We start from the raw sequence: 18,374 nt of genomic DNA on the forward strand, positions 1-18,374 counted from the left end.
GGTGAACTGTAACATAATTTCATGCGACATGCAGTATGAATATTAAATTAGAAAACCATGGCTTCTAAATCATATTAATTTGATAATATTAAGTATAGTAAGAAGGTTACGGACGGGACAAACGCTTTGAGATATACCCTGTAAAGTGTATGTAGGTAGGTATATATTATTATATATTTATATCAATCGTATAATATATATTATATTTATATACATAAAACGCATAAACTTACATTACATCGTCCATCTCGCATACTAGAGCACAACATTCAATAGAGAGGACGAAGGGAAACAAAATGTCGGTGAGCGTGTATATGGCGGCGGGCGTACTACGCGGGCGCTACATGCGGGAAACCCCGTCACCACCGGATACAAAAGTTGTTACCCCTTCGTGTTCCGATTTTTCCAGCGCGTCTTCCCCTCCTGAAGGAGCCGCCGCAGTTTCCATCCGGACACCGAATCGTGAACGTCACGCCGACCCGCCGTTCGACAGCACGACGGGACATGATTCGTAAGACTATATAATATCAGGTACCGTAGTAGGTACTTTGATGTCAGAAGTCATCTTTTTTTTAAAAACAATTTCTTTAAAATGTTTAGGGAATTATAACTTTTAGAATAGATTTGATTTAACTTTTGATGTTTATTTTTTTTTATAAGCCAATGACATTTGACTGTTATAGACTGTCTGCGTATTCACTATAGATATATTATTATAAGACGAAATCTTGTACCTACCTAAATAATTATTTTAGATTTAGAAAACGGAAATTAAATTTAGCGTTTTTTTTTTTTTTTTTGAAAAGGTTCTCTTCAGTTTTATAAAATTCAGAATTATTTTATGCGATCTAGACTTTAGAAATGTCATATTTTATTTTATTACCTACTTATATACCTATAAATAATTGTCCAAAATAAACAATACCTATATTTAAAATAATATCTATTGGGATTTAGCAAATGTTTTGCAAATTAAAAAAAGTTCTTATGTTGTTGCTGTTCGCGTAGGTAAAAGTTATTATGGAATTTTATTTGATTACTTTTTTTATTGGTATTGGAAAGTAATAGTGCATTTTTCTTATTTTAAATAATTTTTTGGTTAAATGAATATTTTAATGTACAAATGTATGATATTTAAAGAATGTTAGGTATTCATTTGTTTCTTCTTTTGAACAGAATAGCTGTTCATAACAAATAAAAAATTACAATATTTATTGTTTTATAATATATTTAGTTTTAAACAGTTATTTTCTGATTCTCAAATAAATACTTTATGAATATACTATTATACTTAGTTACAAATACTAATATTTAAAGTATGTTTCATAACTTGTATACATTTTAATTTACTATGCTCAAAAAGTCAAAACCGTGTTTTATGATAATTTCATATTATGTTTCCACTCTGTGTTGAAATTAATCAATGTACATAACTTAGAATATTTAAATTTAATTCGAAATACGTAATTTAGTGGAAAGAATTTTGAAATATGCCATACATTCTTCAGAGACACATTATAGTAAAGCATTATATTATATATTATTGTCCTTCATAAAAATTAAAAAACTTGTTTCATTTTTTATGAATTAGGTTTTACGAGGTTCATAAATTTTTTAACAATTAAACGTTACATTTTATAATTATTATTAACAATAATTACATATTTTTTTTTAATTACTTAGTTAATATTTAATAATTCCCAAAGCGTTTTCGTTATTTTTCACACTCAAATCTGTTAGTATAATAAGAACTTAAAATATGTTAATTTTTAAATTTATTTCTAAGACGTAGACGTCGAAAATATTCTAAATATTTTTCTACAAATATTGAACAATAAAATAGATCAAATTCCCGAGTGTTTATAAATATTGTATTTAATTTTTAAAATAAACAACAAATATGAAAAAGCTTTTTTTTTTGTAGATATTCATTACTCTTTTACTTTTAATTCTTATGATATCTTCCTAATATAAAGGAGTATAATTTTTTAAGTATGTCTTATATTTTCTAACTCATCTAGTTTTTAGCCGAAGTTGTAATTGACAAAATATGTGCAACACTATAATAGTAGTGTAGTTAATTTTGGCATGAGCATTGATATTTTTTTTTGTCAAATTGGAAGAAACTGTTTAGTATTTTCATAAAATTTTCCAGAGATTTAAAAAAGGTTAGGATAACTTGATGTCTTGATCATATCAACATGTATAATATTATACCATAAATCGTCAATATAAAATGGTCGAATTTATCAAAATACATTACACACTACCCAGTTATCCATAACTATATATTATATTGACTATTAATATTTAAATTACAGGAAACTCTATATAATTGTATATAGTAGGCTCCGAGTTGGGCTCGTCATTAAGTATAGCCTGTATAGGTAGTTCACGGAAATAGATTTGTTAAATTTGGATTCAACAATTTTTTTTATTAGTTATATGGTAAGTTGAACTAATTTTGTTGAATACCATACTATATAGTTGTTGTATTAATTATAAAGTCAATATCGACGTACCTTACAGAACACTGTGAATAGGTCAGTGGTTTAATATTATTATTGTATAAATAGCTTAAAATTAAATTAAATATTTTGAACTTAATTAATGTACGTAATAGTAAAAAATGTCAATTCCCTGCAGTAGTACAATTATTTTAATAATGGTTTAAAATCAATCCAAATATTTCGAAAGTTTCACTGAGCTTATACAGTTATAATTTAAGGACGATAAGGGTAGATATAATGTTCTAAGTTTCTATTGTTAATATTTTTTGAATTACAATAAAAAAAAAAAAATTGTTTGTGGAGAAAAAATGTAATAATGGTTTATAAGGTAACATTGTATCAAGCGTATATATTATATTTTAGTCATTTTAGTTATTATGTCATGTTATTTAAATTTACGAACATTAATATTTACAAGTTTTAAGTCTTTTAAAATCTGGCCTGATACTGAGATTATTGACTTTACGATTACTGTCTGCTACAATAGACAACTGAACAGAAAACGTTCAACCCGAACAGGCTCATTTAAATATTAATTAAAAAAGCAGAAACGACTTGCCAAAAAGTTTTTTGTACTAGAAGATAATTAACCAACAAAAACGAGCCCGGTATAGTAGGTATTAGTAGTGGTGATGGTGTCAGGCGTTTTATCTGTTTCCGTCCATACCTCGAGACTAAAGAATATTCTTCCCTGTTTACATTGCACACGTTGAAAACTAAGAATATTTTTCATTAAATTAAATTAAAAATAAATTATAATTATTTATTTATTTAAATTAAAACTTTTAATCTTGATACTAATTTTTAATTAAAATCATTTTCATATAAAGAACAATGAAAATCTGTTCTTTTTATTAGTTAACAATATATATATATATATAAGTATATATAAGTAAAGATTAAATAATTAGGTGAACCTATAGTTTTAAAATACGTATAATATACGCTACACAGTTTATCCATAAAATATTAACCAGTGACAATTTCTGAAATGATTGTAAGTTTATAATGTTTTAAAACCTTATTAGGTAGTACACTAATAACTTATTATAAGTTCACTTATTAGTAATAAGTAATTAAATAAATAAAAGACTACCTATATTAATAACTAGGTTAAAAAAATATTCTTTAATAACTCCACTTATAAATTCTAACTTTATTTACTTTTGATTTTAAAATGACTGCATAAATAATAAAGATAACAATAACAGATGGTTTGATTTAGTTTGGGGTAGTTTGGAGTAGTTTGGAGTAATAGGAATATTATAATCTATTATATCTATTATCTATGCTCATTGCAGTTCACGTAAAAGAGAGTCTTTTTTGAAGTATCTGCGTTAGAAGACCGGAAGGAAAACGTGTTTAAATATGCCAAATTTGAGTGTTGGTTAAAGATTTTAAATTATCTATTAACTAAAATACATTATTGGTTAAAAAAAAAAACTTGACTAGGTCCAAGGGCGTTTGCCCATCATTTGTATCCGTCACTGCCAGAAGGTAGTTATAATAATAATTAAATAACCACTTTAAGTTATTTGTATATTGTGTTTGCGTGTTTACTTCTATAATAATATTGTTTACCTGCAGGAGTGTTTTTAATACTTTCACATATGGTAGTCATCATGAAATTTTAGAAAAATATTTTATTATTTCACATTTTTCTATGTACCTACCTAATACAAATAAACCTACAACTAATTTACCAATTACATAGGTACGGGCATAGGTGGAAATCGGTGAGAGGGCTTGAGGGGTCAAAGCTCTCAGAAGTTTAAAGTACAGGTCTTAGCCCCCTAGGCCCTTAAAATTATAAAGTGCCTAAATATACATAAGGTAATTAAAAATGCATTTTCGATAAGCAACTGTTAAATTAAAATTCATTACAAAAAAATGTTTGGTGGTAAAAATTAAATTAAATTCGTACGATTTTACAAATTTACTATCATAATTTTATTAATGTAATATTAATAATAACCGACATTAATTGTTTCAGCAGTAGTATCGGTTTCGATGAAATTACGTAATAATATACTATTTTTTTTTAACTAATTATGATTTATGAAGTTTTTTACTGACAATATCTGGAGAATCGGTAGTCGCCACTCGCCATAATCGACAAATTTCATATATTTTTGATTTTCGCAGCATATCGCATTGGGTGTTTAAAATAAAATTAAGCACTACACAATTTATAATTATGTCTAAAAAATTAATAATTGCGTGTGGTTCTATTACAGTAGTACCTACTACCTACCTATAGGTGTAATGCGAAATATATAATGCTCAGCCCCCCCAGTAATTTCACCAAATTATACATATGGATATGGGTAATGACTACCTATTAAAAATTAAATGCACATTCATATTAATATAATATTATAATATGCATATTGCATATACCTTAAAATTTCACATAATTAATTTTTAATGTTCTCACAGTGCATCCCAGATAAGTTACAATCCCTAAAATGCTCCTAAAAAATTATAATTTTTTTTAAAAAATATTATTTAACAGTCGTTTTTATAGTTTTTTTTTTTTTTATTGATCCCATGGTTACTATAGGCCATTAGTTTACATTATACTAACATATTATTTACAGTACCTATATAGGTTTGGCTTAGATTATGTTGTATATTACAGTTGATAGGAGCTCGGGTTGTAATGCTTCTCCTAATTATTTATTGTTGTGGTATGTGATGTTTATTTTTTGAGTTTTCGAATTTTTGGCGTATGGTTAGGATGTTTTGACTGGTAATTCACTCCGCATGATCCACATATGGGAGGTTAGTTTCTAGCTATGAGGTGGTTGAGCGTTATAAATGTATGCTATATTTTGGTGTTTTGATTTTCCAATGTTTTTGCATAAATGATATGTACCTATTTATATTGAATTTTCTGCATAATATTTGCTTATGTTTAATATTGGAGTATCGGTGAGTTTGCCGCTCTGAACGCTACTTAATCATTATCTTTTTAATTGTCATTTATACTACTGTGCCCATTGCCAAAGTATCCATTAGTAAAAAATGTCTGTTCCTTTTGGCGAGATTAATAAATTTTTTTCTTTAGTTTTGATACGTCGATTAGATTTTTTGAATTTTGGATGTCTAAGAGACTGAGTGAGTATTAAATAGTTTTTTTGTGTTTTTTCATTTATTTTTGATTATATATTTTACTGCTTGATTAGTGCTGTGTAAATTGAGCATTCATTTGGAGTTTGTAGGAAGTGATTGAATTATCAGTCACTATATTTATTGATAAATGCTATCCAAACTTTGTTTTATACTTTGGATGTGTCGGTGTTGATGAGTTTGCAGTTTGTATTTTATTGGGCATGGAAAAGATTTTTGTTAACTAAATATACACTAGAGGCAATAGTTCTAAGATAAAATTATGTAATTATAGATAATTCAATTAGGCTATTGAAAAAAGTAGGTATAACTTTAATAACCAGGTACCTACCTACGCACTAGAGGTGTCCTGGTCCCTACTACCCTACCATGCGTGTTATATGGTATACAATGGTAAATCACCAAGCATGTTAACTCCCTTTTTCTTCTTCAATAATGCAGTTATTTAAAATATGATTTTTGAAACTTTTGAATGTAGGTACCTAAGACCATTTATTAAAATTCTTGAGATTTTTGTATTACTTACAAAATTTTGTGTCTTTTTTGTCCTGTGATAAAGAAAACTTCTGTTTTTAAAATGACTACCTACCTCTCTTTTCCACTGCATATTATTTAGCGAATTGTTTTTCTAAAAATTGTTGACATATCAAACGAGTAGTTTTTGAATTACTTAACGTTGTGTATACTTTAAGGATACAATGCCCATAATAATAAGTTTGGAACATCGGGGCTATGGTAATTTGAAAATTATAGTAATTTATATTAATCCACCTATATGTATAGTTTATAAAAATGGTCCAAATACAGTAAATACTAGATCCAATACTACAACTATTTTATATTTTTGTAAAACCATTTTTAAGGATTATTTTATTCTTAATGTAAACACTAAATAACTGAAAAACTACTTGTTCAAATTTTCAATTAGGTAGCTTGTAAAAAAATCAAAATTAAAAAAAATATATTATTAAGTAAATAATTTACAGTAAAACAGTATAATGAATATTGTGATATGATTAATTTGGAATTTATTATAGGTCGATTTTTTTTTTTAATACCATACGTCATATAAGTATATAATATATGTCTTATACCTAGACTGACATACCGTCTCCACTCAGAATCGTTTTTCTTATACAATGATATTATTTCATTGAATTCAAATTTAATACCATCCATTATACAGTGACCCACTTGTAACCTACTGTACAGCAGAGCTATATCCACTTACCCACCTTTTTATTAATGAAAATGCAATAAAAAAGATAGTTATTAAGTACTTACTTTAAATTATAATAGCTATTATATCAAAAATGTTTTGTTAGATGAATTATTAGAGTATAAGACCATTATAATCAAATAATATTGAAGATTGTTAAAACCTACTTGTACCTACGTACATTGTACATTTGTATCTATATAAAATATTGCGATTTGCTACTTTTTGAAACTATAATGGATAACAATGTATTGATTTAAATTTCGTTGAATCATATTTGCATCTATTGTTGAATAAGTATATGTATCTACTTCTTTTTCGTATATATTAGTTATTAAGGAGGGTCTTATTGTTAAGTATTGAGATTAAGCTCAATGATTTTTTTCAAGAGACCCTCGATAGCCTTGATAATTATTGTATCAATTGTTTCCAGATTTTATACAATTTAAGGGATTTATTTTAACTTACAGATTTCGAAGAAATAATATAGATATGATGAAATGTTTTCAGTTACTCGATTTTAAAACTTAAATTATTTTTAGATTTTTTCTAAAATATTTTTTATTTTATTTTTAAAAATACATGTGTGTATGTTTGTGTAAGTACGTACCTATGTGTACAGAGATACAGAGTTATAATTAGGGCTGAGGACTTCTAGTTTTTTCATGTTTGTCTAGAAATGTAGCAGAATAATGTGAGTAATGTATAAATATATTTCATAATACCAGTGAGTTACACTGAAAATTGTATTTTGCTTATTTTTGCATATTTTGCCGTTATTGCGTATAAATGCATATTTGAGCATATTAAAAAAGTATGAACATATTTTGCTAGTTTCCGATCTAATAAAGTCAGTTAGGACAAATAAGAAAATATTTTGAAAAATGTTGAAAAACTTTGAGTGTAAAATGTTGGTCTTTGACAAATTGAGAGTACTATGTAAATGTAACTATGTACTGTACATAATATACATATTATGTATACATTTGGAAAATTAAATATTTAAAAATATAATAGGTAGTACTACAACACTAATCGCAGCATATCGGTCGATTATCTGGCCGATAACACTTCAACGCGTGTAGCAGAAAGTGTTAATTGCTAATTAGTACTTTTTCAAGTTTTTATAAAGTAAATACCTAATCAAACTATTTTTTTATATTTTGTTTTCATATTAATTGTACAATTTAAGTACCAAAAGTCATATTATACATTTTTTAGAGCATATTTTAAATGTATATCTGCTGTTTTTTTTAGTGCTTAAGTGGATACATACTACATAGGTATTTCCAGGTTCATAAGTACCTACCAGAAGTCCTCAGCCCTAGTTTTAATATTAAATATATTAATTATAATAGAAAAAAATGTACAGATATTAATATAAGAGTGGTACGAGATATTTTAAAATATAATTGCCAATTTATATAACTATAATTACTTTATGTAAGCGTGGATTGAAATATAAGCATAGAACGAGGATTTGAATAAATTTAAACATTGTTAGTGAATATAAGTTGAGACTGGTACATTATTTTGTCTTCAGAAATACCTTAACTATTCTTCATACTATGCGCTCTTATCTGTCGGCAAACATATTACATCCACTATTTGTCAAAGTTTTCTCATTACAAACGACATCTCTCGTGTTGCGTGAAATCCGTCTTCACTCGTAGAGTGTCGGTTTTCGACAGCTCGTAAACAGGCTTAGAAATTGGTAGGTGTAGGGTGGAAGTTGAAATTTGATTGTTGACATCTAGCCATTCGATAAAAAAAAAGATGGAATATTAGCCACGAGCAACAGTCGACCTTCATAATATTTTTTATTAGCTGAAAATATCGATTCTCTTCTTTATAAGTTATATATTTGGTTTAGTTTTTTTTAAAACTATTTTCGGTAGGTACAGTTATTGTTTAAACAATAATGGTATATAATCTATAATAGTATTATAAAAATAAAATGTAATTTGATGTGTACTTGATGTGTGTATAATTAATGTACAATGCAAGGTAAATAATAATATAATCTGAATTATAGTTTAATATATAATATTATTATACTGCAGTTGATTGTTACAGCTATAATATACTAAAATACATAATAATTAATATTTATAATAAATATATAAAAGTATTAAAAAAGATGTTCAACTTTGGATTAATATATTTTATGATAAAACAATATTATGAATCTGTAATATAGATGGTATAATATAGATCTGTAACATATTAATGGTTTATATTTTACTGAAATTTCTTTCTATTTCTCAAAACACTGAAATGTTTTTTTCATCTATAATTTAAATATTTTTCTTAATGGTTATTATCGTACTGAAATTTATTTAATACATATAAAGGATTTACTTTTTGTTAATTGTATTAATTATATCTTATAGTAAAAATAAGACAGATAAAATATCTTTCCTTGTTTGGCATCTGTTCTGAAAATAAAAATTAAATTAGAGAAAAAAATAATTACTAATTTAATTATTTATGTTTAATTATAGTTTAAAGATCAACTGCAACTTCAACTGAAATCGATATTACCAATCACAGAATGGCCACGTTTACAGGTGGTTCAGGACCTTCCAGGCAAAGATCTCTTAAGGATCGACTTCGAGAAGGAATCACAGGCAGCTTTAATTGGCAGTAAGTACTAAAATAAATAGATTACAAATCCATAGCAATCGAATGAACTCCATTTATTCCAGGTAAGTGGTTAATAATATGTTGTGTGTTTTTAAAATCTGTTTAAACGAATAGGTTTGGTGTGTTAACCTCCGATTATACATTAAGCTTGCATCGGTATTATGGTGGTTAGAAAAATACTTTATTCTGTAACAGATTGTTTTCTTCTGTTACGGAAAGGAAGTAAAAACTATAAATCATGTAGGGAATATTTGTTTTTATCTGAGCCCTTATAAAGAAAATTGCCGCTAGGAATCGATACTTACACACACACTCAAACAACGACACGTGACTTTTATTTATGACTTTGGGGGTCTGCTCCAAAATATTGTTCTCTCTTCTCCGCATATACCTTTATTATATTTTAGTATAATGTTAGGTATGTATAATGTATAAATACTGTACAGATTATAATATGCGTATAAAAGGGCCATTTAAGATTTAAAGTGTTTGTTGCGTTCATTAAGCATATGGGTAGATACAAGTTGATAAAATGACTAAACCATACAATTTTTTAGTTTACTTTAACAGAGCGATAAAATGGGTTGTGTAAAATTATTGTAATTTTATTATTTGGGTTTTCTACTTAGGTAAGTTATTTATTGTATTTAATTAAAAGTGGTAATTGGTTAAATTAAAAATTAAACAATAAGAATATGGTGTAGTGATTTTCTTAATAAACCTCTTATATTAACATTTATATTAAATTACGTCAAACTTGGTTAATTAGATCAATTGACAATTATGTTTACAATGTTATGGTATTTTCCTATTTAACAGGTTTAAAATTTATCCTTCTAACCTGCTACTAATGTTTATAATTGGTTAATTTTGTAATTGATTTGTTTATACATTTTGAAATCGACAAATTTACGTATAATAATGTATTTATGATTAATTGGATTAACAAGTTATAATATTAAATTTTTTTATTATTGAAATTTTGTTAGTTACGGATCATTTAATAGAAAATAATTTCAAATACTCTTTTAATTCTTAATCATAATTCTTTATCATATCTTAATCACAAAGATTTAATAAGTATCTTATTATAATATTTACATTGTACGTTTCCTGTCATAACAAATTATTTATTGTAATACATTTTACAACAAATCCTGTTCAGACAGATATTCGGTGTACGACTTATGATTTTCTACCCTTTCAAACGACACCGAAAACATTAAAGACTGTAATAAAATTTTATTATCAATTGAAATGTCACCAAAAGGTCAGAAGAAAAGGCTTTCACACCAATGCGTATAGAGAATGTGCAATTATATATAAAAGTATATTTCATGTCGTTTTTTATTTGACAACAAGTCATCACAAGAAAATACTAAATAAAATATCTATCTTACTAATATTATTGAAAACGACAATCTCCGACTTGTTATTGTCCATTGTTTTCCAGACATCGTAAGATAAATTATTTGTGAAATCGATCGTGTTTGGAATTCAATAGTTAGATTGTGCAAATAGATAGGGCTGTGTCCAGAAACACGTGCATAGAGTACATACCGATTTTCAAACTGTATAATATAATTGCATCAGTGTCTATAGTTGCTACTTACTCATGATAGGTACGTGATAGTTTGGGATTATATGTTTATTGTTTATAGTTTAGTGATAATGCGATTATAACTTACAAAATTATGAAGGTTTTTAATATATAGGACAATATAGGTACATACTAAATAGGTATTACTATATTATAGGTACTTGCATTTTAAATTGATTTACATTTTATACGTAAATAATTTGATATTCTTAATTCAACTAATAAACAGAAAATATACAAAAGATAACTAATAAGAATAGTGAATACTAAAATAGAAACATTTATTTAATATATTTAATGATTATATGTTTTTGAAGTTTATTAATTTAGGTTTTGTGTATTAAAATATAAAATCAAAACATTCAAAATTATTGTAAATACTGTAATAAGTAATAACTAATAGGTATTATATTATACTTAAATTAATTTGAGGGAAAATAAGACATATTATATACTTACACGATATACCTACCAGATACCTATTTAATTTACTCAGTATAGTCGCTAAAATACTTAAATAATTTATTTCAAAATTGAGCGAACAAAAAAATATGTAGTTGTCAACCAATATGAATTTATAAATAACAATTTAATCAAATCATCTATTAAATTAAAAAGGTGCAATTTAAAATGATCTACTAGTTAATGTTGCAGTGAAATTAATAACTATTATCATGGTAATAATATTGTATGACACATATGCTATCATATATATTATGTTATATAAAAACAAAAGTATAGTAATAATATGTCGTGTTTCCCTACAAAATGAAAATCACCATAAATCATAATATTTGTTAATTATATCTGTCATTACACTAGTGATCATGGCCCAGAGGCCCCTCTAATCCTAATCATAAGTGGTTGAGCCAAGTGAAAATTTCCAATGTGCCCACGTGGCGTGCAGTATTTAAATAATGCTCGTGTAGTAAAACTGAAAAACAATGGGGATACAATACAACCAGTAATGTATAACATAATACTAGTATCTAGTAGGTATGCAATAATAGCGTTTAAGATTATTGCTTATAGTTTCATTATAACTTTAAAAAGTAAAGAAGAAACTTTAGATTTTCAACTTTTTACCTTTTCCTTCATGTAGACACAAATTAAAAGCTTTGAAATGTGTTTTTAGTTTTAGTTATTAATATGCCCCTTTATAGGTACGTTTCGTAACTTACGGAACTGCTATACAGCTTTTAAAACAGGTACATCATTATTTGAAAATTGAAACCCATAAACATTCATGTTAATTTCCTTTAGCCAGTGACGTTTAAAATATTTTCTTCTAAAACTTATACTATAAAAGTATAAAACGGTGAAAGAATAAAATAAGTTGTGTTCATATTTAAAACATATACCTATTATTATAATATAATATACGCTTTAACACCACTGATTGGTAAAAGTTTTTGGAGGAAAAATGTTAATAATATAAAAAAGTATTACTTAAATTCGTGTTAGTTACCTAGATACATGCAATTATATTCAAATCATAAAGTGGCATATTATGTTATTAATCAATAATCATATTATACATTAAAATCTTTATTGTATTAAATTTATTTAAGAAATAAAAAAAGTTAGTTATTGATTTAAAATTCCTGATTGACCTCATTCTATATTTCAAATGAAATGCTATATTTCATTCGAAATATACTTATCAATTACTTGGACAATTATTTTTCTGTGCTAAATCATAAGTTGACCTAACTGATGTTTATAAGCACGTATGGTTAACGATTATCTTTTACATTAAATTACCTAAAAAGCATGGGACATTTAACAAAAAAGTTAAGTCATAAAACTTATTTAATAACTTTTTAATTAGATGTCCTCTCATTTTACATAAGAACAATAGAATAATAGAAAAAAATGTAATCATATTGTTTCAATAGGCAACCTAATTCCCACGGCGACTGTATACTGTATAGTATTAAATTGAGCAATCAGCCAATATCCCTATCTGTAATATATTTAATGTATTGTATAGGTACTCATATACCTAGGTACTATACGTATTACATATATGAGCTTATTGATTGATGTGAACATTATAGTATTTTCAAATAGGTCGATATCCACGAAAAATATCCTTGCTATTATTCGAGTAAAACAATAAATTAAACATGTTTAAGTGTTCAAATTCAATTAAGTACAAAGCCGGTATCAAAGGTCTTCCAGCTCAATGATAAACAGCCATATTTGTAATGTTGATGTCGGGTTTTGCCTGAAGGTTGTTCTGTGTTTGTTTTTTGTTGTTTTAAAGTCATATAATATACGTTGATGGATCATAGCAATTAAGGCTGGAATTAGTTGCTTTGCACGCCTATCCGTCTTGACAGTGGGTATACGAGTAATTTTTTTCTTCATCAGCCATTCAATTAATATCACCACGTTGAGCGTTCGATATAATAATATTCTTTATACCAAATAACGACACCTGCGTAATATAATACATAATAAAATGTAAAATATTGTTTGAAAAAAAAAAATGTTATTTGGTGGCCTTTGAACTATAATATATAAGCTGCGCGGCCTGAGACATTAAAAAAAAACTTTAATCATGTAATAACATCAACAATTATTGAATTTTCCTAGATACAGTAGGTATGAATTTAAAAACATTATACGACACGTCATAGTCATTTCATATTTTTCTCAGGAAATTGGAAAATAAGGTATTGAAATGTTTGTCACCTAACACGGTAAACTTGACATAACATGTTCTCTGTATGCAAGTTTACCTTGGGTCCCTATATACTGAGGCACCAATTAAAAATAAACTACATGAATAAAATAAATACATTTTTTACTTTTATAGATACTCTTTTCCCGTAGATTACATAATTTTAACCTAGATATAACCTAAGATATATTAGTGAATAGTAGAATTAGAAATAAGTTTGAATATTTTCGTTTTGGAATCTTGGTTATAAGCGGTTATATACCTACTTAGTTATAGGTTAATTTTTTTAATAATTTTCTGTTTCTATATTGTTTATAATATTCTATTAAATTTAAATTGAATAAAATAAATTTTGTACAAATATGTAGATATACAAAATACTTTTATTTAAGTAGGTATTTGTTATTAGTAGGACCCAGATTTAAATGCTCGAAAAAAAGTCAAAAATTTCACTAAAAAATGGCTAAATATGTCCATAAAAAATATATTTTATCACAATAATGCCCTTAAAAATTGACATATAAGATTATTTTTTTAATGCAGCAATGTTTTATTACTCATTGTAATTTATAATTTACAATAAATTTAAAATAATTTACTAAGCTTTTATAAAAAAAAAAAACAGAATTCATATAGAATGATTGACAATTTGTATAGAAAAACTATAAAAAACTATTAAACTAAACATCAAGAAAAACAATTTCATAAATTATCTTTAGATAATATTATAAATTAGTTCAATTTATAGTAGTAAGTGGTATAATGTACAAATATGCATTAAAATTAACAAAATTACCAAAACATGCTAAAAAATCCAAAATAAAAGTTTCACTATTGAAGTATCTGTTTCATGAACAAATTATGTACTTACTTTGAAAGCATTGCCAAGATCACTTAGAAAAAGATGCACTTTGCATCGAAATCCGGGCCATAATTATTAGTAATTACTAGAAAATATTTAGTATCTATATATGATACTATACATACCTATATACTGATACTACCTATATACTGATATTTTATGATATTATTATTGACTGAAATTATGAGTGATTGGAATTTGAAAAAAAATAAAAGCTGCGGTTATAACATACTCGTATATGTTAATAAGTTAAAATACTAGATAATTTTCGAGTTTCTCAATGTTATAAATTAATTAAACACTGTACAACTTATTTTTTGTAGTTTTTGGTATAATCATGGTGGTAAAATATAATATTCCGAAAAAAAATTTGGTATGTTATTTGCGTTGGTAAGACGTAGAATGAATACAACAGGGTATTATGTCCTCTTCATAAAGTTATTCTAAGATTTTTGTTGATAAAATGTGTTGTCTTTTCTGATAATTTAAAGAAAAAATCTTATTAGATAATGGGAGTTTTGAAATACTCCTTTATTGTTATATAATAGTAATTATTATTAATTAAAAATTGTATATAAATTGTATTTATGTATTTAATATACTATTAAATTGTGCAGTACTTTAATATATTTACTTATCATTTCTATATCAGTACTTAGATCTTTTTGTTCTTTAAAAAGGGAAAATTTGGGAACTGCAAAGGAAAGTACACATAATTTTCAAAAAATAAACATATTAATTTTAAGATTAAAAATATTTAAGCAAATAATTTCAATTAGAAAACGTGTACAATATATATATATAAGTATATAACGCATATTGTGTCTTGAAGAAAATCTATAATTCAAATGTTTAAGTGCTTTTAAAAAGAAAAAGTTTCACTAAAAATAAAATGTTTTATCTATATAGGTACTTACTAATAGACAAATAATCAAAAATTGACACGCTTCAAGAAGTCCTTGAAAATATTTACATTTTAAATCACGTATCAAATGTTTATTACAATTTTAAAATCACTTCATGTTTAAATAAATGAAATTAAGAAAAAATAATTAAATTTATGTGTTAGTTTAAAATATTTATAGTATAAAAAAACCAAAAATGTTAATAGTAATTATTGCGCATACTTATAATGCTTCTAATAGGTTACGATAATTATGCAAGGCAACGTTTATACTCCAACACATTAATATTCAAAGCCCCCTCCTAGACCTGAGTTTATCATGTTACCAAAGTCTTGGCTCTGTACTACCCATCTTATCTTCAGGAAAATGACAAATAGCTTTTTGTTAGAAGTCTCTTCTGCGATAATCAGTGTTTACGAGAATAGAATTACTTAAGTTTATTTAGTGGTATTCGGGTAGTAAAATTAGTTGGTAGAAAAATAATACATTTTTAGTCGATTTAATGATAGGCCTAGCTTTTTAATTATATTTTATCCCAAATATTCCTGAGATTTTCTACTAATTTTCACTTTTTAGTTTTACTGAAATATTTAATTTCAACTCGTTTATAAGAAATAAAAATATGAACGATTTTTGTAATTTTGACATGAGGTTTTTTGAAACGTCGTTACTAAAAAGTAATAAGAAATACCTAAATCATTTATAGGTCAGTTGTCTTATTTTCATTATTGTTTATGTACCTTAGTATAATGTAGTAACCAGTACTATTATTCCAATGCAAACATTAGAAATTCAATATTAATAGTAACAAGTAATTTCTAACAAATCATTGATTTTGAGTAAGAGATCTCTATCTTCTTTATATATAAAATTACTTGTCCTGAGTGATTCATCATCGCCTAGCCGGAACCACTGGATGGATCTGGCTGAAATTTGGCATATATATAGCTATTATGACGTAAGCGTCCGCTAAGAGAGGATTTTTGGAAATTCAATCCCTAATAGGGAAAATAAAGGATTGTAAGAATATAAGAGTGGCGCCATCTATCAAGCAATATCTTAATTAAATATACAATATTGTTTTAAAATACAAAACGTGTGAACTTGATTTTTGGAATACTTAGTGGTTCCTCTAGATATGCAATAAGAAAGGATTTCCTGGTATTCGCTTTTTAAACAGGTGGTAAAACAGGGATCTTAAGATTCACGGTGAAAATCGAACCTGTTTTTTTGTTAATTAATGGTTGCCTTTGGTTGCAGATTATATATATGAATTATTTCCCAAAGCTAGGTACACTTACAACGGTTTGTCCGTAAAAATAAAATAAAATAACCCTCCAATATATATATTCATATATTAATATTAAATACTCCTAAAAATCCGGGATGATCAACTATGATTTCAATACTATTTTAGGTACACTATATATACAAATTTTTTTCAACTACAAAGCTGTACTAATAAAGGCTATATGCCTATATTTAATTTTCCAACTCGCTGTGTCCGCAATTGATAATATACAGATTGCATTACCATAAGCGAAACTCACGGGCAACACCACGCGGGATGGCTAAAAATTAAAATATAATATGATTTTGATTCCATACTTATGCACAGCAAGTTACTCAATTACACCCAAAAGGAGTTAATTAATCACAATTTTTTTCCCGGGTAGCGCTGGGTTATTCAGTTAGTAATTATATAAAATTAAATAATATTAATTTTAAACACAAATTTATATTTTTGGTTAAAATTTGAATAAAAAACACTAAGACATTATTACTGTACTGGTTTTCTAAATTAATAATGAAGTAAACTATAATATTAATGGTATGTTGTTGATTAAAAAAATTACTGTTACCCTAAATAGATGATGCGGATTGCGGAACTAATATAATACACTTCAGGTGGTTAATTTTGGTTCTTCATTGTGTACTATGACGTGTTTTATTTTATTCGTAGAAGTTTTTTTTTTTCATAAATGATCTATCATTGAGTTCTGAGTTACCCGGAGCGATGGTTTTGTTTTCAAACGATACAATCTGCTCTTGATAAATGATTATCTGGGGTGTCCATGAAACGCGGGAAAGGATATAGACGTTATTCAATGAGGTGGGCACGTTGAAGCTAATGGCACGAGCGTTAATAATAACATATAACACTCACCCTCCCATTACGGAAGATAAAATTACTAGTAAAAAAATTATATTTCATTGTTATACACATTTATTGAGAAGTTAAACAATATATGCAGTTTTTTTTCGAAAAATCGACATTCCAATAAATTAATACATGGTTATTAATCTTTTGATTTTTTATTATTTTTTAATTTTTAATTTATATCCTTTTAGAGATTACTGGGCCTCATTGAGACAACTCATGTGGAGACCCAGCGTTATCTACATCCCAAAAAAATGTATGATGTATTACATAATTTTTAACATTTAAAAAAAAAGGAGAAATTATGCAATACAACATTGAACATATACCTAGTTAGAGACAAAAATAAGAAAATAGTAATAAGATATAGGTATGATAGTAAAGTATAACTTTGGTCCATGTATTAGCAGCGTCGCATTCACCCATATCCGATATCCAGCATGAGATGAGCTTCTTAATTTTTTAAATAATGGAAACAATTGCTCGTTATCTAAATAATTGGGCGTTAAGAGGACGTCACACCTGCATGTGTTGTCTCCATCTTACAAACGCGTAACATACAAAATTTACGCTCAGAAATTCAAGTGTTATGCCGTTAGCTTAAAAACTAGAGTGAATCGACCTATATAATGAAACTTGATGGTAAGAAC

The 18,374-nt window shown here is 26.4% G+C and overlaps 1 protein-coding gene across 1 annotated transcript in view; it reads left to right on the forward strand.

Annotated features, from left to right (window-relative positions):
- Nucleotides 1-405: 405 nt before the first annotated feature.
- The window catches only part of LOC100161626 (oxidation resistance protein 1), a 190,348-nt gene continuing 172,379 nt past the window's right edge, over nt 406-18,374 (forward strand). Inside the window, exons 1-2 of the mRNA XM_029486764.1 lie at nt 406-531; nt 9,366-9,507. Coding sequence (XP_029342624.1) covers nt 9,416-9,507 — 92 coding nt within the window. The 5' untranslated portion in view covers nt 406-531; nt 9,366-9,415. The remainder of the gene's footprint in view (nt 532-9,365; nt 9,508-18,374) is intronic.

Source organism: Acyrthosiphon pisum, chromosome A1, assembly GCF_005508785.2.
Source record: "Acyrthosiphon pisum isolate AL4f chromosome A1, pea_aphid_22Mar2018_4r6ur, whole genome shotgun sequence".
In the NCBI taxonomy this organism is placed as follows: Eukaryota; Metazoa; Arthropoda; class Insecta; order Hemiptera; family Aphididae; genus Acyrthosiphon; species Acyrthosiphon pisum.